At 37.0% G+C, this 24,547-nt stretch overlaps 1 protein-coding gene across 1 annotated transcript; it reads left to right on the top strand.

Annotated features, from left to right (window-relative positions):
* Positions 1 to 50: 50 nt before the first annotated feature.
* LOC112555698 (UDP-glucose:glycoprotein glucosyltransferase 1-like) lies at positions 51 to 24,466 on the top strand. Its single transcript, XM_025224189.1, is given in 41 exon segments — positions 51 to 177; positions 1,120 to 1,264; positions 1,923 to 2,008; positions 2,192 to 2,322; positions 3,211 to 3,318; positions 3,439 to 3,613; positions 3,926 to 4,022; positions 4,214 to 4,289; positions 4,561 to 4,661; positions 5,857 to 6,017; positions 6,272 to 6,427; positions 6,972 to 7,061; positions 7,318 to 7,412; positions 7,414 to 7,435; positions 7,644 to 7,729; positions 8,002 to 8,131; positions 8,373 to 8,501; positions 8,722 to 8,886; positions 9,199 to 9,322; positions 10,276 to 10,374; positions 10,545 to 10,639; positions 11,116 to 11,319; positions 11,743 to 11,874; positions 12,130 to 12,260; positions 12,718 to 12,813; positions 13,324 to 13,506; positions 14,146 to 14,335; positions 15,136 to 15,187; positions 16,330 to 16,436; positions 16,765 to 16,850; positions 17,039 to 17,123; positions 17,433 to 17,518; positions 17,833 to 17,925; positions 18,206 to 18,290; positions 18,539 to 18,648; positions 18,859 to 18,931; positions 19,193 to 19,296; positions 19,524 to 19,580; positions 20,331 to 20,562; positions 21,065 to 21,221; positions 21,636 to 24,466. Coding segments are annotated over 36 exon segments (3,993 nt in total). The 5' UTR covers positions 51 to 177; positions 1,120 to 1,264; positions 1,923 to 2,008; positions 2,192 to 2,322; positions 3,211 to 3,318; positions 3,439 to 3,535; the 3' UTR covers positions 21,662 to 24,466.
* The last annotated feature ends 81 nt before the right edge of the window (positions 24,467 to 24,547 follow it).

The raw sequence follows: 24,547 nt of genomic DNA, 5'->3' as shown, positions 1-24,547 counted from the left end.
TGACTAAGTATATGTAGGCCAATCAGATTCGACCACATATAAACTTGTTAGCCCGTTTCAGCAACATGGCTGCGTTCATGCAATACGTGTTGACTAGCGATAGCAGGAGAAAGTAACACCGATCAATAAGACTGAAAAAAAGTAGAAGTAATTTAATATCAATGTGCCTTTTATGAGGTAAGATTGAACGGGCGAGAATACATTTTTAAGGAATATTGTATGTATTGATACTGATTATGGAGATACTTCAGGAATATCAGAAGAATGAGGAAGGTTTAGTATGAAGGTTTAGTATGAAAAACATGACTTCATTTGGGAGGGGAAGGGAAAACACTTTTCATAAAATGCACTGAATCAGGTAGTTTTACAAACGTAAAGGTTCTGTGCACAATTTATTCTTACTTGTTCATATTTGGTATATTGTTAAAGTAATTTATATAGCGCGATTTCATGTGTCAAATATGTTCATTGCGCTTTACAATACCAAAGACGTGTATAGGGATATTCGTGATTTTTTTTTTTTTTACATTGTGTAACCTCTTACCTACGATTACACCGTATTTGAGAGTCATGTTTACTCAGTCATTTTCTCATCCATTAATGTATTCACACACACACACACATTTATGCATATTTCAGTTAAAGGAGTAATTACTTTAAGACTTGTTCAATGACAAAGGTAAAATGTTTTGGTTAATCTTATAGTCACGGCCATTATCAGTTAATTGACATCATTCACTCTGAACTTAATTGCTTATATAGATTTTAAAATGGTTAAATACCATGATAATAATTCACTAATAATTCAAGCATGACATTGCCCTCTAAAACATGTAAATCTTCATGTAACTAATACACAATATTTTTTTAACAGGCAGCACTAATCTTTAAACTAATGTTTAGGAGCATCCCTTTTATTCATCATCTATGGTATACATTTACCAATTTTACATCTTTTATTCAAGGTGTATGTTTATTTTCTATGCCCATCCTCTGTAGATATCTAAATTAACTTTACTGATTAATTAGATCTCTTTCAACGTCATTTTGTTTGCAGTTATATTTGTATTAACAAGTAAATTTGTTGGAAAAGATGCGAGTAACTATTTCTATGTGCAGTCTGACCTGATCAAAACAAAATGCAAGTCCTGTACTTGTTTCTGGAACTTTCAACACTGCTGTGGCTAATAGAAGGAAAACAGAAGCCTGTGACAGTGAAACTAGATGCTAAATGGTCATCTACTCCAGTACTGCTTGAAATCAGGTTGTGTATAGTGTAAAGCTTATTTCTTTTTTGCTTTTAATAATCTTTCTTTGCCTGAAGCCCCACCTAGTAGAATGCACTATAATCCATCTATCTACTACTATCTTGTGGACTATAAAATATGTTACTTGTAGCAGTTGTTAAATCATTTGCACATATTGATACCATTCCTCAGACTTGAAACAATGATGATAGCAACAATAATAGCGGTGATAATAACAACAATAAAAAAATTCTCCATTGCTGTTCCCTATAAAGGCTCCTGGTGCTTTTCAGAACCAACACAGTATATAATAAAAAAAACATATCAGCATACAAACATGAACATTCTGCAACATGTCGACTAGTATATAAATTAAAAAAAATAATGAGTGGGAATTTATAAAGCACATTATCTCAGCCAAAGGCGGACTCACTGCACTGAACAAGTTACGGAAAATTAAATTAACAAATTAAGGACACGTAAAAGGAAATCACGTACACAAAGTGTGCAACTATTACCCCAGCATTCAAAGTGCAATAGTTAAAGCTATGTTGTACTTATAATTAAATCGTGCTTTAATTTAGAGCCAAGGAGTGAATGGCATGCATGGCAATGGAGATAAGAGAGGACTACTCAACAGTCTAAAACATGTTACATACTGCTTGTGTCTGGCAGTGAATTCTTGGCAAAAGAATCCAATGATGTCTTCTGGTCCTTTGTGCAAGATGTGATGCGCATCAGTCCCCAGACGTTTGATGCTGGTAAGTTGTAATACAAATGGCTGATTGGTTCATCATATTTCTCTCTAGTTTAAGAAGTGGATTTTCTTAAACTCAGTAAAACAAAACCAAAAAAAAAAAAACCAAATGAATGAACAGCTTGAACTGAAATTGTCAAATGGAACTATTTCTTATCTTTGTGATATATGTTATGCTTGTCACCAGAAACGGATCAAAGTTTGCACTTGCTGGCACTCAAACTGGCTGCTCGGCAAATTAGTCCACTACAGTTTAACCTCCTCAAGTTTGCACTGTCACTTCGGGCATTTTCACCTGCAGTGCAAACTCATCAACAAGTTGGTCTTTAAACCAGTTTTCATTTAATATGTCAAGACTGCACCCGCTCCCACAAACAGAATCTTCATTAAAAGACTAGTAGGGACTAAATTTTATTTCTAATGATTAGTGCAAGATGCTATTTTAAAACTCTGTGTGACTTTACTCTTTCTGTTCTTGAGATAGATGCTTGCAAATATCACCATGCACAGAAATAGGCCAAATTGTGATGTCTTGTTTGTATACAGATATGCTTATTCAATGTATGATGTCTGCTTTCTCCCTTCCTGACACCTTAACAAATTAAATCTATCCATCGGTGTTGTTCACCTGTTTCTCTGTGTGGTGATGTTTATAGACAGATATCTCAGGAGTGGAAGGGGCAAAGTTATTTAGATTTGGAGAAATACTGAAATAGTATCTTGCTCTGAGCTGTACCAAATCAGCAGAAAACAAAGTTGCACTCTACAAAGCCTTTAAATCAAAGGCCATTCCCTTCATCCTTCCTCAAAAGAGCGTTGTATAAATCATTGTGATTTGTAGCAGCAGATGTGACATGCTCTGGCCATTATTGCTTTCAACGTGCTGGTGATGAAATTTTCTATAGCATGTGCAAATATTCCTGATAAAACATGTTGCATCACATTTATGTTTGTTGGAGTCTGCAAAAACACGTAAATTTTGACAATGAGAAGACAATGAAACGTGTATAGTTTAAAGTTTCTTACTCATTATTTTAATGCAAATTCTTTGTGTTCTCAATATTTGTTTAATTCTTAAATTCCAATTAGTATTTTTTAAGGGTTTATTGCTTATCTGACTGCTACATCTTTGCTTAACTAAATTATATTTTGAGTTATGTTTAGAAATTAATTGGGAAATAAATTGTCATATATATATATCTCCAGATTGCAAAGGAATATTTAACAGCTGAAAAGTGTAAGGCATTCATTGAGGTCGGAGGTCGAAGTCACTTGTGACCCACAGCAGGTGGACAGTCTTTTGGAAGGAAATGGGTATGAGCTTATTACATATTTTGTTATTGTTTATTGAATAATGTTGATAAAAATTTTATTCTGATGCAAAAAATCTTTCAGGTTAAAAAAAAATTATCAACAGAGGTTTGTTCTTTTCAGGTCTTTGTCATTAGTGTATACATTTGACCATGTCTACCCGGGTGCAGAGGCAAAGAGTCCAGTGGTTATTTTGTATGGGCAACTTGGGACGCAAGATATGTTGAATTTCCATCGTGTTCTTGTGACTAAAGCTCAAGAAAGAGACATCCAGTATGTTCTGCGACACTTTGTTCAGGTATGTGCACAAGGACTGTCAGAGTCTGTAATACTAAGTATCTTATGAAAAAGATTGCATATGTGTGCATGCACTTGCACACTATTGTTAATAATTAAAATCAGATGCTGGAGATAAATTAGAAGTTTAAAATTGTAAAGCAAAAAAATAATCATTATCATATCCATCACTGCTTTGGTTCTGTACAGCTTGTGTCAAACTGGAGGGGAGCAAGGGAGAGAGCATATTTGTGTGTGTATGTGTGGATGCACACGTGTGAGTGGGGAGATTTTTAGTGTGCACATTGATATGGTTGTATGTGTATAACAACAGGAGCCTGCAGAGAGCAATGTTCGCCTGTCAGGATATGGAGTTGAGCTTTCCCTTAAGAGTACTGAGTACAAGGCCAAAGATGACACAAAGTTTGAAGGTAAGTCTGGGTTCTTTTTCATTATTGTTGTGACTTTACTTATCTGATGTTCAGCAGTAACCTTGAGTGATTTAGAGGTTCCCTGAAGGTTCTCGCACACATATGCACACACACACACTTGCACATTCAAACTGTTAATTGTTGTACAGAGTTGCTAGCCTTTAATGGAAACACCAATTAACATGTTTCAGGTGGAACAGATGGTGAGTCTATTGACTTTGAGGATGAAGAGGAAGACTTACAAGGATTTGTCTTTTCAAAGCTTAGGTATTGTCCTTTTTTGCTAGAATTTACACTAGTTACTCAAAATTTACAGTAATGTAAGCTCAAAACTTAGCACTAATCAGATGTCTCTCCACAGTTCCTTTCTTAAATGATTGGCAACAGACTGATTCTGCTTAAACTTTAACACCCATATACTGCTGGGAAACAATTAGGGAGACATAGCCTGAATTACAAATTTCTCAAATGTGACAGGGGTTGCGGTTGTTAATATGTAGAATGCATACTAATAAAATATTGAATTATGCTGTTTCAGACAGCTGCATCCAGATCTTCAAAAAGAACTTAAAGAGTTTCACTCTCACCTGCGAGAGTCAGCCACAGAACTTGCTCCCTTAAAGGCATGGGAACTTCAGGGTGAGCTGGAATCTGATGTGATTTAATCTACTTTAGTTTATGAATTGTTTACTGTTGCCTGATGATTAAGTTAAACTCTAGTGATCCTGAATGAATTTGAATCATTCTGTACTTATTAACACTTTATGGGAATAGATTGAGTTCAAATGTTGAAAGTTTCTAATCATGCTTCCTGATCCAGAGCTTATGAAGTTGTCACACATTTGTTAGCAGCCATTTACATTTGTGTAAAGTTGTCTAGTCAATAGCCAATGTAATTTATTAACAAACATTGACTTGTTGGCCATAACTTAATGAAAATATACAGTAGATTAATGGCCAGTGGTTCACAAGATTTATGAACAGAGCTGTTCAAGCAGTAAATATGGTATGTAACAGCAGAGTTTGAGGCATCCTTCTGGTCTATGCACTCAAGCATCTTTATGGGGATCTCTTTGTGTTTATGCTAACTTTGTTTTAACTCTTCAAGTCCAAGATGGACAAATATATCCAGCTCCTCCTAGAACTATTGAGTCAAAACTGCCCTCTGGTGTCCATTATATTTAATCATTTTTTACTCCAACGACATAAACCAAAAGGGACAAAATCCAAGCATTTAACTATGTGAATCAAATTTGAATATAGTTATATTTCATAATGTGGGAACAGGAACATGTTAATTTGAAGATTTTAATTTTTCCAGCCATACCTTTCTTTTCAAAAACAGTGGCAAAACAAGTGCATACGAAGATGGCTAGCAATTTTACTTACAATTTTTTAATCTTTTCTGATGCTGAAGTTGTTCTTTGTCATCATAAGTTATGTTTATTCATTTTGTATGGTGTTTGACCTTTAAATCCACTGACTACAGGACTAGACATTGTAGTGATCATCATTTGTACGTAAACTTATGTCAGAATTTTCTTTTGGGGGAAATTCAATTAGATATACCTAATTTCATTTGGATTCACAACAAAGTGCTATTTCATAATTAAATAAAGTAGAACTTTTTTCCTCCCAACTTTGAATTTTAATTATAATTTTGATTTATCTTTTTCTGTTATGCATGGTTTATTTTTATGATTTTTTGACCATTGAAATTTGTGCATATCTGGGTATCAGAGTCAAAGGTCAAGGTCTGGACTCAGTGAGTTAAAATATTGTCACATTTAAGTTATTATACAGTCAGCTTGAATTTGAGGGTTCTTGCTCACAGACCTAAGTCTGCAGGCAGCGCAGAGAGTGCTTAGTTCCAGTCCTGCTGATGCCCTCCAGATTTTGACAGACATCAGCCAGAACTTCCCAACCCTGGCACAGTCTTTGGTCAAGACAGTAGTACCAGTTGAGCTCAAGGAGGAGATAAGGCAGAATCAAGAGGTAAGTTAGAGTTCTGGCAGGTGACTACAGTATTCACTGGCAGTGTTCTCCTCTCTATCATAGTTTTGTTTGTTTGTGGTTTTTTGATGTAGTTCATTCTTGTCATCAGAAGAACTTTCGCAGTCTTGCCATGTCAGCCAACTTTCTTCTCAGACTTAAAAAAATTCCACTGTTTTTCCATGGAAACTTTCTGATTATTAAAGAAAACTCTTAATCTAGAAGAAAACCCACTATGCCTTGTACATCTTTTTCAGTTTTTTGAGCGTAACCATAATTTGTTTGCTGGGGAATCTGCATTTTTTCTGAATGGACGTGCAATGGACATGGAGATCTATGATGTCTTCACCCTCCTTGACATCATGCTTGCAGAGGCAAAGCTGGTGGAAGGACTGCACACACTTGGATTCAAAGTGAGAACAGTTACTTGCGCTAGCCCTCCGTTACTGTCTGAGCACATTCACATCTATACTCCCACATGATTGCACCATTCTGATACCAGGCTTCTTTGAGTGACATTAACTAAGACACAGACACTAGTCTTTTTCTTATCAATCCTCACCAACTTGGAGCAAATTACCCATCAGCCTACATCATTCAGACTCTTTGACCTTGAATCCAAACTTATGACTTTTTTTTCAAAATTGGGGATTTCACCCAAATCATATCCAGTTAGCAGAAAGTTCTCCTATGTGAAGTGCTCTGAACATGAAAGCTTGATATAGTCACTATTATCATTTGTATTATAACCTACAACCTATATGCATGACAAGACTGTGGGAATATTTATAAAAATAAAAGCTTGTCTTTTATGTAAGAAAGGAGCTATCATAGGAAAAAGGGGCATCACTCCTTCAGGAGTGTGAGTATGCGCTTTACAAATTTTGCAGTTATTATTGTTATCATCACTTATTATAGTGAGGTGCCTGGTAGATTTGTTATGTCCTTTTGTAACAGGGAGAATGGCTCCAAAAAATACTGCAGTTGGACCTTTCATCAGGGGAGGATACAGGAAATGCATTGGACATCCGTCACTCAGCTGTTCAGGTGAGTTAGGCCTATCCTTTACACCATTGGTCATACTCTTGCACATTAGGTGATTTTTTTTTTTAAACTGAATTATCATTTGCACCAATTTAAGTTGTAATTCTTCACTGCATGTACACCATTTGATTAAATTGCTTTGGTTAAGCTATCCATCAGGAATACACATTGTCTGTATAAACACAAGAACATAGTCATATGTAAATAATATGTCATTGAGAAGCATGCATTTGTATTTTTCTTTTTCTTCTTGTCACAGTACCTAAATGACCTTGAGAAAGACAGCAAATATAGAGGATGGCCAGCTAGCGTGCAGGACATTTTGAGGCCCACCTTCCCTGGCATGCTACGTCATTGCCAAAAACATATTTCACCTTGTATGTAGCTTGTTTTTTTCCTTAACGTATAACATGCACAACCACACTTTCTTTAATGCATATCATATCAAATGCATACCAGCATTTGTTTTGGCAACCTATGATAATAAAATGCAGAGCAGTCTGGAAAACACACCAAGTTCCAGTGCATCATCTGGTACAGATTTTGCCAAATGTCTTAAAGATTTTGTTTCTGGTATCCTTGCAGACGTTTATCATAAACCCAGCAGAGGATGCCAGTAGAGAGCTGCTGAAAATGGCTGAAGCGTTTTATGTGCACAGTGCTCCCATCAGGTATTGCAGACTTAGAGAATCAGTAGATGAGGCCTGCTGTCTTAGGCTCAAATGAAACATTGTGGACAAAATATTGATCCAAGGTTACAGGAAGTCCTTGAGAGTCCTAGAAAGAGTGATAGAGATAGAAACACACCTATACATCTAAGAAAAGAAGTAGTGTTTGTAGTTTGCGATGTGTGAAAGAGAAAACTCTTCATTATGTGACGGTGTAAAAAATTTTCTTTCAGTTTTGGTCTTTAATGGGCTGAACATTGATCTTTGTTGGACAGGTTGGGTATTGTTTTGCAAGCAAGTGCTGATGCATCTGCAAAGGAAGATGCAGGAGTTGCATTTGCACGAGCCTTTGACTTCATCAAAATTGACCAGTCTCCAGCCAAGGCCTTGTCCTTCATTACGGATGTAAGTAGAGTGGCTTTATAATTTATTAGTTATGTCACTAGAGCAGATTGTTCTCTAGTTACTGATGTGAGCAAAGGGACACGCCTTTTATTGCAGATCATGAGAGTTAGTGGCTTTTTAAATTAATGTTTTTGCAGGTAGAGTGAACTCACATGTGTGCGATGTTTGAAAACTTGAAATGTTTTAATTTGAATTATTTATGTGGCCTTTGTGTTTCTTTAATATTATTTCCCACTTTCAGGTTTATGAAAAGGTTGGGAGTGAAAAGATAACAGCTGAGAGCATTATTGCAGAGTTTAATGTACAGTATCCTGGAGAAGACTTGGAGCTTGTGTTTGGCAGCAGCTCGGAGTATGATGATACAAGAAAGGTAAAGTTACTAGTGTCTGTGTGGAGTTTTATTGTGTCTTATGTTAAGTGTGTGCATATATATATATGTGTGTAAGCCAGCTAAAAGAAAGGAAAGTGTGTAGAGGGGAGGCAAGAAAAGTAGGAGAGTGTATTTGGATTGGGAGGGGTGCGTGAGCATATACTACACAGAGTTTGATACTCTGCTGACTGGCAATTAAATTTCACCATTGTCATATTAGGCAGGCATTGACTACATCCAGCGGTCAGGACTCCTGGGATTCCCACAAGTGCTGGTAAATGGTGTTCCACTGGACAAGAAATATTTGTCTCAAGAAGACTTTGAGGAAGGTGTTGTTGGAGAAATACTGAAACAAACACAGGTTATACAGAAAGCTGTCTATCATGTAAGTCAAAAATATGTGTGTGTGTGTGTGTGTGTGTGCTCATTAGTTTTGTTATTAAATATGTTATCTAATTAAAACAGCACATCCAGACCAGCATAAACTGGTAGTCTTCATTTTGCTGCTGCTTTTTGGTTTGGATGCAAAACTAGAAAAGATGTAGCCAACTTGATACCTTTCTGTATCACTGGAGAAAACCACATATTGGTTTTCATTTGAGGCTTGGTGGTATAGAATCAGCGCTTTTTCATTAGAATTGAATTTTATTTTGAAATACAAAAGATAGTCTTTATAAATGTGTGTGTGTGTGTGAAGGGTAAGTTGACAGATTCAGATGTGGTGCTAGACTGGCTGATGGAACAAGACAATGTTATGCCCAGGCTCAACTCCAGAGTACTCTCCTCTGCTGCTGCTCAACTCGACCTCACAGAAAATGTAGGTGAGTTTTCCCATAGAATACATTTAAGGGCAAGGCACCGACCCTTTGAAAAAAATTATTTTTTTTACTAAAAGTCAAGAATTGCCTTTTTTGCCAGTAAATTGATGCATAAGGCGTACCAAGCAACTTGGCAGGTAGTCTTCCAATTACTGTTGGTGTCACATGGGCAGGCTACTGAGGAAAGAGGATTTTCCAGGAAAAACGTTTAAAATTAGCAGCACAATAGCAAGGTGTTTAGTTAAGGACAGCATCATTTCTGCTGGGAGATCTAGCAAGTTAACAGTAACCAAGGAAATGATCCAGTTTGCAAGGAGTGCTAGACAACGCTTCCACCATCACTTTCAAAGCATGAAAGAAGAGGAAGAGAACAATAAAAATGAAAAACAGAAGATGACTTCATTCATGAGTTCAGAGAAAAAAAGAGGAAGATTGAGAAAGACACCAAGGCCTTAAACAGGAATATGCCTTGAAATTTGATGAGACAGGGATCTGTCATTTATAACACAGTTTAATGCTTTGAAAGAGAAGTCTGAAAAGAAAGTCGAAGAACTGAAGTTTGTGGAAAGCGAACTGAACATTATTGTTTGTTAAGTAATACTTTATTACTTACTTAGTCCTCTTTGCTTAACACCAGCTGTATCATTGACATTGTTAGCTTGCTATTGCCACAAGCCACCTGGCAGTGAAAGTATGTATAAAGTGCTTTTATTACATTTACTATTTTCTATGGTATTCCATAGTGATGTTAAGGAGTGCTCATGAATAATTTTGTATTTTTGGACAAATAGAAGTACTTATTGATTACTCCTGAAAGTTCTTAAATATGCTTGTGGTATCAGCACATGGACTGGATGAATGAAGTTTATCCTGGAAAAAGGGAAAAGTCAGTATTTTGTTTTTGCCATAGTAGTATGAACCATGGTTTATATATGTGTGTGTTGGTTTATGTCTAGATGGTTCTGTTCTTGATGACCCTGCATTATTTGAGATGCTGAATGTAAGAGAGATGTCAGGTGCTGTGGCTGCAAGATTGAAATATCTGACCAGGCGAGGTAAGTGGGGGTGTTTCATGTTTCTGTCCAAAGATGACTATGCATCTACATTTTGTAGTCTCTCCCACTCATTCACTCACTGACTATTCTCTCTCGTGTGCCTTCCTAAAAATTCACTTTGGAAAGATGAAATGGTTGCCCGCTGACCACAAAAAATTCGATAATTTCAGATGAACCTGCCGTACGGCCAGTAACCATGTGGGTTGTGTGTGACCTTCAGACACCAGAGGGTCGTGACCTATTGTACAATGCCATCAAACAAGTGGTAAGATGCCTTACATGGCTTCGTTATATTTAACCTGCTGCTTTTTTGAAGTACTGAAACATTATTTGCTTGACTACAAGATAAATACCATCAATGAATCATTGAACTTTTAAGATTGTGAAGGCAGGTCAAAAACTGTTTACCTGGAGAAATTTGTCGTCTAACATACTTCGAAAGTCTTGTACTTTAAAGATTGTAAGAACACACATTTCACAAAGAGATATAAAAAACATCACTGAGCCAGTTGTCAGTATAGTAGACAATGAAGACAAAAATAAGTAGCCTGTGTATCTGCCTCTCCTCGCCACTTGGTAAATATGGTAGAGCTCTACTTATTGTAAATGAATGCAAATGACAGTCCTTCTATGATAAAAAACAAACATACTTTTCTGGCCAGACTCCCTGCATTTGTCATACACAATAATCATAAATGTACAGATGATCACTCAACCACTGCCAACATCTTCTGTTGTCAGAAAGCCTCCAATGAACTGCGTGTCACTTGGGTCCCAAGCTCAGCAGCTGCAGATAATGTGGATCTGGTGAGCCGGGCAGCATGGGTGGCACTGCGTGACTTGCCAGGCATGCTGTCCAAGAGTTTTTTGACTAAGCTTGTCAAGGAGGAGAACTATGCTGAAATTTCTGCTGGGACCAAGACACTAAGAGACCTGGAAGTAAATGTATGTCCTGTAGAAGCTTGTGTGTGCATGGCCATAAAGTTATCAGATGCCCTGCTCTAGTGAATGAAATTGTATAGTTATATGTTGGTACAGAAGACCACATGCTTCAGTAACTTACATTGAGAGGTTCTGATTTGAAGGTGGCATATTGCATTCCATGGTAGGACGGGACAAAAAGGATTGGTCTTGATCTTCACTTTAAAAATAACAGTGATTTGGGAAGGTGACCACCATATTGCACCTATTGTTGATGTATTATGTATGTACAAGCATGAGAAAGGTTTTCCTGGTAGTGACTAATAATGTAGATTTGCATAAATACATGAATATACTAGTGCACAAGAATAGAGTTAGCTAAATGAAATGTATACAAGTGACAAGCTAATGAAGGTTTCAAAATCTAGAGGTCATCACTATTTTCAGGGTATGGACATGGATAGCTACTTGGCTGCTGTTGAGGCAGAAACAGGAGGAGTACTCAAGTCTTTGTCGATGTTCACCAGGCGTGTTCTAGGCTTTACTGTAGGGCAACGAGGAGTTGTGGCCAATGGAAAGGTCAGTCACTTCAGTGAATATTTCTACTATATTTCTTATTTCATTTGCACTAAATTCAGACACTGTCCCATTTGACAATGGAAAGTAACTTTTTTCTTGCCCTTCATCTGATGTCTATGTTCTAGTCAGACCCTCACTTTTATATGTGACTTGGGAAAAACTAGTCACTTCAGAGAATAATTACTTGTCTTATCTATCATCTGACTGATGCTCAAGTCAGGTCAGACCTTCACTCTTGCTTGTAACAACTTCCAGATCTATGGCCCACTGGGAGCTCAAGAGGATTTCACACAAGATGACTTTGGATTGCTAGAGAAGGTTATCAGCGTTCAAGCAGGTGCTAAGCTACGTGAGCAAGTCAAGGCAGTTGGCATTGACGGAGACAGGTAGAGATTTTGCTGTCTCTGTGAAGTTTTTTTTTTCCTTTTCAAGTGTGTATGTGTCCTGTGCACCTGTGCACCTGTGTAACTGGCATGTTCATGCAATCTTAATACTCATCCAGGCCGTCAAAATGTTGAGATAATCATAAGTCCAAATACTGAGTTGGGGGGAGGCTAGGACAACAGTGAACAATGAGAAAAATGAGCCTCACTATCATATTTCTCCTTTCAAAGTTAAATTCTTTTGCAAAAGCTTTTTACAAAAGAGTTAAGAACAGCTGCAAGGCCTATAGTAATCACATTGGTAAAAGTCAAAATGCAGACTGCCTATCCAGGAGTTCATGTATGCCTTTACAGAAAACACATCACTGGAGCAGTTTTTCTCTAACTGCTTTGAATTTGAGTTTGAATATCACGGAAACATTTTTTCCCTCTAACTGCTTTGATGTTGATCCATTTGCAGAGGAAGTGAGATGGTGATGAAGGTGTCAGCATTGCTCAGTTCTCGGTCAAGATCAGAGTCACGCAGCAAGGTTGTCTTCAGGGAAGACAAATACAGGTCTGTAGAAAATTAGAAAACTTAACATGCTGGTTATAGTGAAATGTATGTTATTTTGTACAGTTGTTTACATTTTTGTATTTGTAGTATAAGAAGTGGATAGCTGAGCAGTCAGAGCACTAGCATCCAATGGTACAAGGCCTTCTTACAGGCTGATTTGATGTGGCAGAGGGTAGTTCCTCCAGGTGATCCAGCTCTTGAATGGGTACTGAATCCTGTATAAGGATGGACAGCAGAAGGCAGTTGCGGAGAGAAAATAGCCATGAAAAAAAAGGATTTTTTTTCCTTTAAAAGTGATGTTCATGATTGTTATTGTTGGGGAGCAGGTCAAGAAATAGGAGTAAATGGAGACTGAGCCCTTGCTATTTATGTCCTGTGTTGTGTTTCATTTTCATGAAGTAGATATAAAACTTTATAAGAGAAAATTTAATGAGAGGTCATCAACCTTTCTACAAAAAAGTAATTTGTTCTTGTTGTGAACTCCCAAGTTTGTTTTTGTCACTGTGGCAGTGTTGTCAAAATACCAGCAGCTGATGACCTGCCAGCTTTCACTGTGGAGGCTATCGTGGACCCAGCATCAAGAGCTGCACAAAAAATGGCTCCTATACTGCAGATCCTTCATGCAGTGGCAAATGTGGACATCCGCATCTATATGAACTCTCGCCAGCATCTGTCAGAGATGCCTCTGACCAGGTAACCATGTTACTTTGTGAACATATTGAGATAAGAAGCAGTGATTGTACCACTGAGGTAAGGTGGTTTATAAGAGGTTTCAAGAAAGATTTAGTTTTAATTATTAGGGAAAAACATCTAAACATTAAAATAATAGGATTTTAAAATTGTTATAGAAAATAATAAAGATATGGGAATTATTTGCAGTACTCCCGACAAAGCCATGCTCACAGTTCCTTACAAAGAAGACTAAGTCATGTCAGTGAAAAACAGACTAACAAATGTAAATAAAATGTGCTGATCATATAAACTGATGAAATTACCCTTATAGTATACAGTGCTGATTATAGGCTGATGAAAGTACCCATATAGTGTACATTGCTGATTACAATTGGATAAAATTACCCATTTAGTATCATAAAAGGAAAACTGAACCTTCACACTCAAGGAAAAAAATCGCACTCATTGAAGCTTCTTGAGTAAATCTGCACACCTTCAGTAAGTGTAAGCAGAGTGACTGGCATATTCGGTACACATCACCCTGTGATGACTGAATGAGACTATTGTAGACTACTACATGGTATTTGTGTCTCATTCTGCTTTTTTTTAATTAAAAAAAACTACTTTTTTAGTTATCATTTCTTTCTATCGCTTGTCTAGGTTCTACCGCTATGTGCTAGAACCAGAGCTTATGTTTCGTTCTGATGGAAGTGCAGCAGAAGGTCCTGTAGCTCGCTTCATAGCTCTTCCCCACAAGTCGCTGCTGACACTCGGCATTGATGCCCCAGAATCTTGGCTTGTGGAATCTGTGTCCTCTGTCTATGACCTAGACAATATTCTGCTGGAGGAGGTGAATGTTGCATTTTTATCTATGGGAGGGAGGATGTTTGTGCTTTGCAGCTACATCATTTGTCTAACTAGTTTTATGTCTTAAAACAGCTGGTTGATTGTCAGGTAATGTATGCAAAGGCATACAAAGGCAGCTTAGACAGTTAAATCTTTCTCTCAATTACATCTTTTATTTCTATTTATTTAAATCTGAGACTTGAGTCCAAATCAACAGCTTATGGGAGAGAAACTCTAAAGCAATAATAATAAAAATACCACATTTGTAGAGTGCTATTCCCACTAAATCTCAACATACTTAACAAGCATGATAAACACACAAACACAAGAATAGGGATATTAAGGAAAAGCCAGGTGACAAAAGTGAAATGTCTTTTTAACGAATTTAAAACTACTGAGTGTTGGACCATTTCTCGTAGTGGGTAGTAAGTTCAAGATACCTTGGGCAGTAAACAGATAAAAAACAGAAGCAATGCACACATTAAAAAATTATGGGCTTACATACAATCCCTTGTACACAAAACCATACAAAAAGGATTTGCAAAGCAATACTTTGTAAAACAAGTAAATGGAGGAGGATTCAGAAAAGCTAGATGAAAGCAGTGTTCATATCTTTTCTATCACCTTGGACCTGGGCTTCAAAATTATTCTTTGTCTGTATTGGTTACTTCATGACAAGTCAAATGCTCATATCAAATGCTCATATGCATTGCTGATTTTTGTTTTGATTTCTTTTTCCTGTAGCTGATCAGTACAACCTGTAGCTGAAATCATTTTCACTGTTTAACTTTGTATCTGCGTTAGGTGGACAAAGGCATAAATGCTGGCTTTGAACTTGAGCATCTTCTCCTTGAAGGTGAGTCTTTAGTTTCAAACCTTACGTAGTGGTGGGAAATTTAATACAAAGATATGCCAGGAATGAAATGGAAGCCAGTCAAGTTCAAGGGAAGATGGGAAGTGGGGTTGGGATAGTAGAAGAGGGTCAAGGAGGCTAACTCAGTAAGTGGATAAGCTAAGTAGTTTGCAGGAAGAGTTGAAGTGTCTGAATTTCCTTTTGTGCACACAGACATTTTGCTGAAACTGAAAGAAAAATTCTTATACAGACAGTCGTTTAGTAAAATTGTCTATGAAAACTGCATCATACTGTGTGCTAAACACAAGATCAATTGTAAGAATAATAAAGATCTATAACTTTAGTGTGCAAAAGATCAGCGTAACTGTGCATGCACATGCAAAAATTCACATGCCATCATTTTGCTTTAACTCTAATATAAGTACTGTATAAGATTACAAGCTGAAGAAGTAATAGTCAAACCCACCCACCTGTTGAGAGACCTACCAACAAAGCAACCTTGCTTATTCTCGGGGTTGTGAGCTTCCACAGCACTAGCTTGTAATGATTCCTGTATTTGTGTAGATCTTATATAGTGCCTTGTATTCCTGTGTCCACTTGTGGACTAATTGGCTAGCATCAGGTGAAATGTACATGTCGAAACCTTTTGCTGGCTGTGCGGACAAAGGAAATATTTCAGCAGCCAGTTCTTAAGCTATAAGCCGGCTTGGAGGGGCGCTGGTCACACACACGAACGCTGTTTCGGTCTTAAATTGTTTGTGCCTATATTTAGGCCGTCTCGAGTCCCATAGCTCGCTATGCAGTTAATTAATTCGATCAAATGAAAGGTGAGGCTCGCCAGAGGCCCTGTTGCTTTCACAGCCATGTGGAAACGCGTGGAAAAGTTTCTAGCTTGCGAAGCCGCTTTGGGGCCGCTTTGGGATAGCTTGCAGTGTTGGTCACACGGCAAGCAGGAAAAGCAGGGTTGCTTCGGAAAAGTTTCGCGCTTTTTGCTTATCTGTTTTAAAATTTTTCACATCATTTAGCTATCTATGTTTATTTGGATTATAATGCTGGTAGAAATGTCTTTGGGATATTTTTTGTGTTTGTTCTGTTTTAAAATAAATTGATTTACTCCAACTCAATGTCTGAGGAAATGTTTGCAGGACATTGTTCTGATGCCACCACCATGCATCCACCTCGTGGACTGCAGTTTATTCTGGGCACCGAGAACAAGCCTGATATTGTTGACACGATTGTCATGGCAAACTTGGTCGGTTCTTCCAGTTGTTTTGTACACTTGAAGTTTTCTTATTTATTACAAGAAATAAATTAAATAATTTTTGAACTACAAAATGCTTTGCAAGAACAAATCTGCAAGGAGACAAGATGATTGCAAAGGCAGTCCTAAAATCACTTGTATGGTTTACTGTATGACCAATGCTTTGCCAAATGCCATAGTTGGGTCTGCCACCTCACCAATTTAACAACTGGGGAAACTATTATAGAAGCCCTATAAAGCAGGTATGTTTGTTTTGGAACTTACTTGTGTGTTTAGACCTTTACCAGACAATTCTATGGTAACCAGACTTTTTTCACAGGGATACTTCCAGCTGAAGGCCAGCCCTGGGCTATGGAGACTGCGTCTACGCGAAGGTCGCTCACAAGAGCTTTACACCATCCAGAGGTTCGTGATCACAGACAAGACATCTCTTTGAAACCATTATATCTCAAAATATTATTGTCCATGTATTTTAGAATTGTGGTCCTTTTTAAGGAGCAGTTGTGTTTATAGGTTACACTGTCGAATCTCTTTATTACAGGTATCCTGTCTGATCTGTCTCATCTCTGTTTTTTTTTTTCATGCTCTTTTAGCCATGAGTTCACGGACACACCTGCTGGATCTTCTGATGTCGTTGTGGCAATGAACAGTTTCAAGAGCAAAATCATCAGAATCAAGGTATATTTTATAGCATAACAGGTAGAAGATATGTCATGTTCAGTAACAAGGTATCTTCTCAAAGAAGACAAATATAGAAGTTGGTGGTTGTCCTTTACCAGAGAGAGCATGGCTTGTGCACACAATATGCTTTGCCCTGGACAAAGAAGGGGGATGTGTTTTACTTCTGATGTGTGATGCTATGCTTTGGATACTTATGATATATGTGAACAACATCCACCACCTTCCTGTTTCTGAACATAAGAGACGTTTTCTACCTTAGGTTTTGTCTTTCTCAGAATGTCAGAAGTACGTTGTATTCTTCCTCAGGTGTCAAAGAAACCAGACAAGCTGCATGAGAAGCTCCTGGAGGATGGACAGCAAGAGTCACAAGGTCTGTGGGACTCCATTTCGAGGTAAGCAGCAGTACTTACATTTTACTTATAAGTCTTCAGCTTTAACTTCAGCCTCTGCATGGTGTGTTCTCAGTGTATCTGCTTGACACATTAGAGGCTGAACAAAGCACTTTTCTCAGATGCAGTGAAAATTTATCTGATGTTTAACAATATGTACATCTGTCTGTGTGCATTCATGTATATACATAGTTACAAGCTATGCTGGTTGTTGATAAGAGTAGGTTGAACAGAGTTGAAGTGACACCAAAAGGAGTTAGCATAATGAAATACTTAGTGAAGAATACTGTGTACTAATAATATAATTCTCTGTTCAGTTCATTTTCTGGTCACAAAACAGAGGAGGACGAAGACAAGACTCTGAACATCTTCTCAGTGGCTTCAGGTCACCTGTATGAGAGATTTCTGCGGTCAGTACTGTTGGATATTTTATGCTGTTTTGTGTTTACGAGCACATTCTGTGCATTGTCAGGACTTATTATTGCTTTCTCGAGAACAGTTTTTTTATGGAAGTATAGACCATTCATTTAATGACCATGCCAGAAACAATGGCATTCAGCTGATAATAATAACATATAAAACAGAAGCAGAATAACTGTAAATAAGAGGTATTTTTAAAGATAAATGACTGCTTAATTTATGAATGACTTGTATTAATAATAATTGATTAATGAAATCTGTATCATTCAGAATCATGATGTTGAGTGTGCTCAAACACACCAAATCAAAAGTCAAGTTTTGGTTTCTGAAGAACTATCTGTCTCCAACATTCAAGGTGCAAGCTTTCTCTTTTTTTGTTCTAAATAATTTTTAATTTAATTCTTCTTTAGAAGAATGTGTGTTTGATATAGAGAGAATATAAAAGTGGAAATGGGGCAAAAAACTTTGGTAGCATAAATAAATATAAGTGTGTGTGTGTGTGTGTGCATGCATGTGTATGTGTATACACATAGATGTATATGTGCAAACACATTTATTCTTTATTCTCATGCATGCATAATTGCTCATAACTTATGTCATCAGGACTTCATCCCTCACATGGCCAAGCACTATGGTTTTGAGTATGAACTTGTTCAGTACAAGTGGCCACGGTGGTTAAACCAGCAGAAAGAGAAACAGCGTGTCATATGGGGGTAAGCATTGACATCAGTCTTATCTTAGACATATTATGATCAACACTTTAAATACATCCAGCCAAGAACATGCATATGAGAAAGCACACACACATACACACACACACACACAAAATAAACCCATTGACACATATTCACTCACACATGCATGTACCCCCCAACACACACAATCTAGTTTATTTTTATTTCCACTCTGCTCTTGTTTTTCAGCTACAAGATTCTGTTTCTGGATGTGCTGTTCCCACTTGACGTTAAAAAAATTATATTTGTTGATGCCGATCAGGTCAGTCTTTTTTCCCAGAGCTCATTAGAAACCACTGGCTCTTGAATTAACCAGACTCCACTGGTAAAAATTACTCATTACATACATTATATTGAAGTGAGGCAATTTTTTCATTAATTTTCTATCTTGAAAGTTACTTTTTAGAGAATTTACTCCCAGTAGACCATGTAACATGATTCAATCATTTTCCATTCATGCAGTTTCTGTATATAACCATACATTTTTTTTATGGTGGTCTGAGTAACTTTGTTTGCTGTACAGATTGTACGAACTGATCTGCAAGAACTTCATGACCTTGATCTTGGTGGAGCACCATATGGATATACACCTTTCTGTGACAGCAGAAAGGAAATGGATGGCTTCAGGTAGTTGGCAATCGTTCATAAATTGTAGGTCACTCATTTTGATAAAATTTAGATGAACATTCATGAATAAGAACCACCGACTGGAATGATGTGAAATTTTTATGGCAATATTTTTGTGGTACACTTTTCAAGGTATGCTGTAATACTGTGCTGTTTGCATGTTGACTGGACTACTAAGGCTTTTTAGTGGAATGTTTCTTGCTAACATGATTGTGGGATTTTTGCAGGTTCTGGAAGTCTGGCTATTGGCACAGTCACCTTTCTGGCAGAAAGTATCACATCAGGTGAGTCTGACGTTATTTCTTTCCTTTAAGTTGATGAATTGTTCGTGGATTATAAGGAAGAGCAGAGGCATTAGTCCACCAGGTTGTTAATGGGTCAGATAATAGATCTTTACATTAACCTCCTCCTTGTCATCACAACTACCACTGGACTGTGAATAATTATACATGATGTCCATAAAGTCCATGTATAATTTAAAATAGTTGTAACTTTGTAAGTGAATGTGATACAAAGAATCTGCGAAAAGGATTAGAAAGCATACTCAAGTTTTTTTATTGTTCTTGTTATGGATATTAATCCATCATCATTACTAATACAAAGGGTAATACTATTCTGCAGTTCTTGGAAAACATTTTCAAACTGATTTTCAGTAATACCAGCAATCATATCAGTTATCCTAGCTTGCAAGATCAAAAGAATGAGGTTTGGTTGAATAAACATTAGTTTTCATATCTCCATATAAAGAAATCCATTGGAGTCAAATCTGGTGAACTTGGAAAATGGTCCACCTCTTCCAGTCCATCTGTTAGGGAACTTATCATGTAGAATCCGTCTTATGGGCAAAGCAAAGTGACAAGGAGCACCAACTCGTTGAAACAGTGTATTCTCCAGCAGTCCTAATTGTTCAACTTTATGGATACCTGGACATAAAAATGTGCATGGTGATATTATTTATAAATGTTTAAGAAGACTTTTTCTTGCAAAAAGTTAGTGTTAATATGCTACTTAACTTTGTTCTTTGTTACAAACAGTGCACTGTATGTTGTTGACCTGAAGAAGTTCCGACAGATCGCTGCAGGCGACAGACTGCGTGGTCAGTACCAGGGTCTGTCCCAGGACCCCAACTCCCTTGCAAACCTTGATCAGGACCTTCCCAACAACATGATCCACCAGGTGGCGATCAAATCACTGCCTCAGGAGTGGTTGTACTGTGAGACTTGGTGTAGTGAGACGGAGAAGGCCCGTGCCAAGACAATTGATTTGGTGAGTCCTGTCTTTGTGCTGTTCCATAACTGTTTGCACTGATCATTGCAATCACAGAAAAATTCAGCAAAGGAATGGGCACCCAATTTGTATGTTCACTTTACCCTTTATTCACTTTACTCATTGACATGGTGTGTCATCTGGTATATCTCAGAGAATGTTAATTACTTCAAAATTATACCTTTCTTTTTTTTTAGATGTAGTCTAGAAAATGATACAGTGAATGCATCTTGATCTCATAGGAAGAACACTTCCAAAGATTACCCTGATAGATAAGGCTTTACATTTCTTCCAAGATGCATGACCTGATAAATCATGAGTTGCTTTCTGCTTTTTTGCTAGAAGACATACACAAATATGCACAAATCTTAGCATTTATCAAAGTGCATAGATTCAGTTGAAAACTTTATTCTGTAACTTTCATATGTATGTGTATATTTGACAATAGTTAAAACTGCGGTTGTGTGTCTGTGCGGGCACATGCGTGTACACATATTTACAGTGCAACAATCCATTGACCAAAGAGCCAAAGCTACAGGCAGCCATGCGTATAGTTCCTGAGTGGAAAAACTATGACTATGAAATCAAGCTTCTATGGGACCAAATTTATGGCACAAACACAAAAGCCCAAATAGAATATGAACCTCCAAATATTGCAGGTAAGTTAAGTGTTTGAAATGAAAACGTATCTGATAGAATACTTTACTGCATGAATTATGCTTACTATATAATTGGGGTTTTTTTTTAGTACATTTTGTTCATTTTTTTTTTAAGAATTTAATTTGCATTAGTCGAAGAAAATATTTTGAAAGTATGTTCCAAACACAACATTTTACTTTCAACAATTTAACTGGAGGGCTTGCTAAGAGCAGAATCCTTGAAAGAGGACTAGGAACTTTCCTGTGGACAAGCGCATTGTATTATCTGGAGTACATCTTTAAAGAGCATTTATATTCGGATGAATAGTAAAGAGTTATAAACATTCTGCCAGATTGTTTTTATGTTCCTTAACTTTAGTTGTTGACTGTGTTTAGTTTTCTAATTGTTCTTTTTTCTTTTGATTTTTTTTTCAGATTTCACAACAAAGACAGAGTTATGATGTGTGGTTGTAGCTAGCAATATCATTTAAGTGTGAATGGGAGGGAAAATGGAGGATGAACTTTAAAAAGATTTATTGAGTGTCCTGCCATCTATAAGAGTCAGTTTTGTCAATTGTGAATTCTCCAGCATGAACATGTAATTCTCAAAAAAAATATAAATAAATAAATTGGTGCTGTAAGGTTACGTTGACAAAAATTCTGTTAGTGATCCCATGACTTGAAAAGGTATGTTTAACTTGAGAGAAAGTGCATAAAGAGTGTAAACAAAAAACACTTGTCTCATGAGCATTGCAGTGGCAGCACAATAGTGGATGGGAATTTAATTTTTTCAAGCATTGTAGGTTTTAGGTTTTAAATCTTAGGGGTGAGGAGAGGGAAAGGCAGTTGATAGCAAATGATTATATCCTTATTAATGCTTCTGTTGCGGCGCTATGCTCCTCAAGGGAGCAACAAGGAATAAACTAAACTATTAATGCTTCAATTTGAGATTGATAAATAGAGTGTCTCACCTTTTTTTTATGTTGGTACTATTTAAGAAAAGGATGACAGATGATATCACAGCATCAGAACTGCCACACCTCTTTCTTGGGTTATGAGTTTTTCTCCTTTTGGTAACTAAGGACTTAGCTATAGATCTTCTACTACTGAAAGTTTCAACTGAAGAATTTAACACCTTTTGCATGTTTACAGGTAAGTTCAGAGGCACTAACAATGTAAAACCAGTTTGAGAAATTTGTTTGTTTGTTTGTTTGTTTTTGTTTTTTTTGTTTTTTTTTTTGTAGAAGCTTGTTCAAGAAACCTTGTGTGTCGTAAACCTTGTGTCCCAACAAGGAAGTTGTGCCTTGATACCTTTATGACTGGTCCAATAATGACAGTTCAATTGTTCTTGACGCCTGAGTTACTGATCTTAATACTGGCAGTCTGGTCATCATTGTATCACAATCTCACATCATTAAAAGGGATTCTTGGGGAAGCAGGTAGTCGAGTAATTAAAGCACTGGTGCGCACATACACACTCACATAAAGTAGCTTGATCAATACTTGTGTGGCACAGCAGACTTTTCCCCAGTTTTTCCAGCTGCTAAATGGGTACCTGAATCCATAGAGCAGTGAGCCTGGTGAGACAAAGAGAGGAAAGGAATGGACTACTACCTTCACAAATAAGTTGGTTTCAGGAAAATTGCAGTCTTTAATGCTTTGTCCTCCAATGACCCAGAGGCTAGAAGGCTAACATAACTATTTTCCAAGCCAGGCAGACTGTGTGTGAGCTAATGCTGATGTCCTAAATCTCCTGTGATCAGGTGTTACTCAGTTGGCACCATCAGACAGCATTCTATGCTGTGTTTTTAAGGTAGCATTCTGTTGCTGAGTATAACTGATAGCTTCAGGTAATAAACATCACTGGTGCCAACAAAGTGTGTAGCTTGTTACGATTTAAGCACCATTTACAAATATAGGTACATAATTTATTATAATCACCAAATTTATTTTGAGCACTATTGTTTTGAAGAATGTAGCAGCAGGATTTAAAGATGTAGCAGTAGAAAGGGCATATTTTTTAGGCACACATTGCACTTTAAACAATCATTTTTCCAATCAGTTGTTGCTTTTAGATGTATAATACCTCCTTTCCTCAAACGTAATACTAAGTGCTGGTAAAATAGGATTCAGTTTTAGTCTTTTTTTTAAAGATCATGTTGTCTTCTCAAGAGAATTTCTGTTGATGTTCATCTGCATGTTGAAACTGTTTCCAGTAAACCCTCGACTTGTCAGACCATTTCCTTTATGAAGATGGGTGCTTGTTAGGTTTAATGCACTGCAAAGGTCCCTTCACTGTTTGATGGAGGTTAGGAGTTTTTTCCTACAGATATAATTTATTTTTAATTCAATGTACTAATATTCCAAAACCACATAGCATGGTAGCAGTCTAAGATACAGTCGTTTGAGTCTTCCTGTTGTTAGCTTGTTCAGTGATGTTGTGCATTGTGGTGAGCACTTGTTTGTCTCCACATTTTATCTCTTGCTGGCAGAGCAAGGCAGTTTGAAAACAATCATTTCAGAAACAATGTTCACTTTTTGTGTTTGTCTTGTCAGTGCAGTTTGGTGAATCTGGAAATAATTTATTTATATGGGTTGGAGAAAGTTCTACAGGGTTATTTTATTAACAGGTTTTCTTAAATGTTCCCACAAATTAAAAAAAAATTAACTTGGAATGAGACAACAGTTTATTTATTCTAATAATTCTGTTCAGTCTCTATCATCAGGGAGTACTGTGCAAGCCCTACTTAATCTTCAGATCATCTTAGATAATATTTCACAATGCTATTTTCATTGCATAATCTTGCTTGGAGTGGTTATAGGAAAGGGTTTTTTTTTTTGTTAGTGCTGGTACATCAGTGGATATTTGATAAGCATACCTGTGTAAAATGCCAAACATAAGAACATCTGATCATATTTCCGTAGCCACATGTTGTGGAATATTTTTTATACTTGTCTAAAATTTTTCATCATGTCTGGAAGTGTGGGCAACTGCAAGAAAATCGACCAAGCAGTCTGTAGATATACATGGCAAGTCGGGAATCCTGAAGGTGGACTTGGATTGAGCCATTAAGAAGCAGATTCACCATGTGATTGATGATGTTATCTCTGATATACATGTTTGGTGACTGGATCACATGACATTCCACTGCACTGTATCCATGTGTTTAGATGATGTGCAGTGCATGTTTATATTCAATGTTCTGAACTGAAGTCTGAAATACAGTAAATGAAGTGAGCGAGTATTAAAATATTTGAAAAAAAGATTGCCGTGACATTGCAGTTATGCTTAGAGGAAAAGTGTAAAAGTTTGGAGTGGTTCATTTAAAAAATTTAATTTTTCACAT

This window comes from Pomacea canaliculata, linkage group LG14 (genome assembly GCF_003073045.1).
Source record: "Pomacea canaliculata isolate SZHN2017 linkage group LG14, ASM307304v1, whole genome shotgun sequence".
NCBI lineage: Eukaryota > Metazoa > Mollusca > Gastropoda > Architaenioglossa > Ampullariidae > Pomacea > Pomacea canaliculata.
The sequence above is the reverse complement of the archived record's forward strand: the minus strand, read 5'-3'. Positions and strand labels throughout refer to the sequence as shown.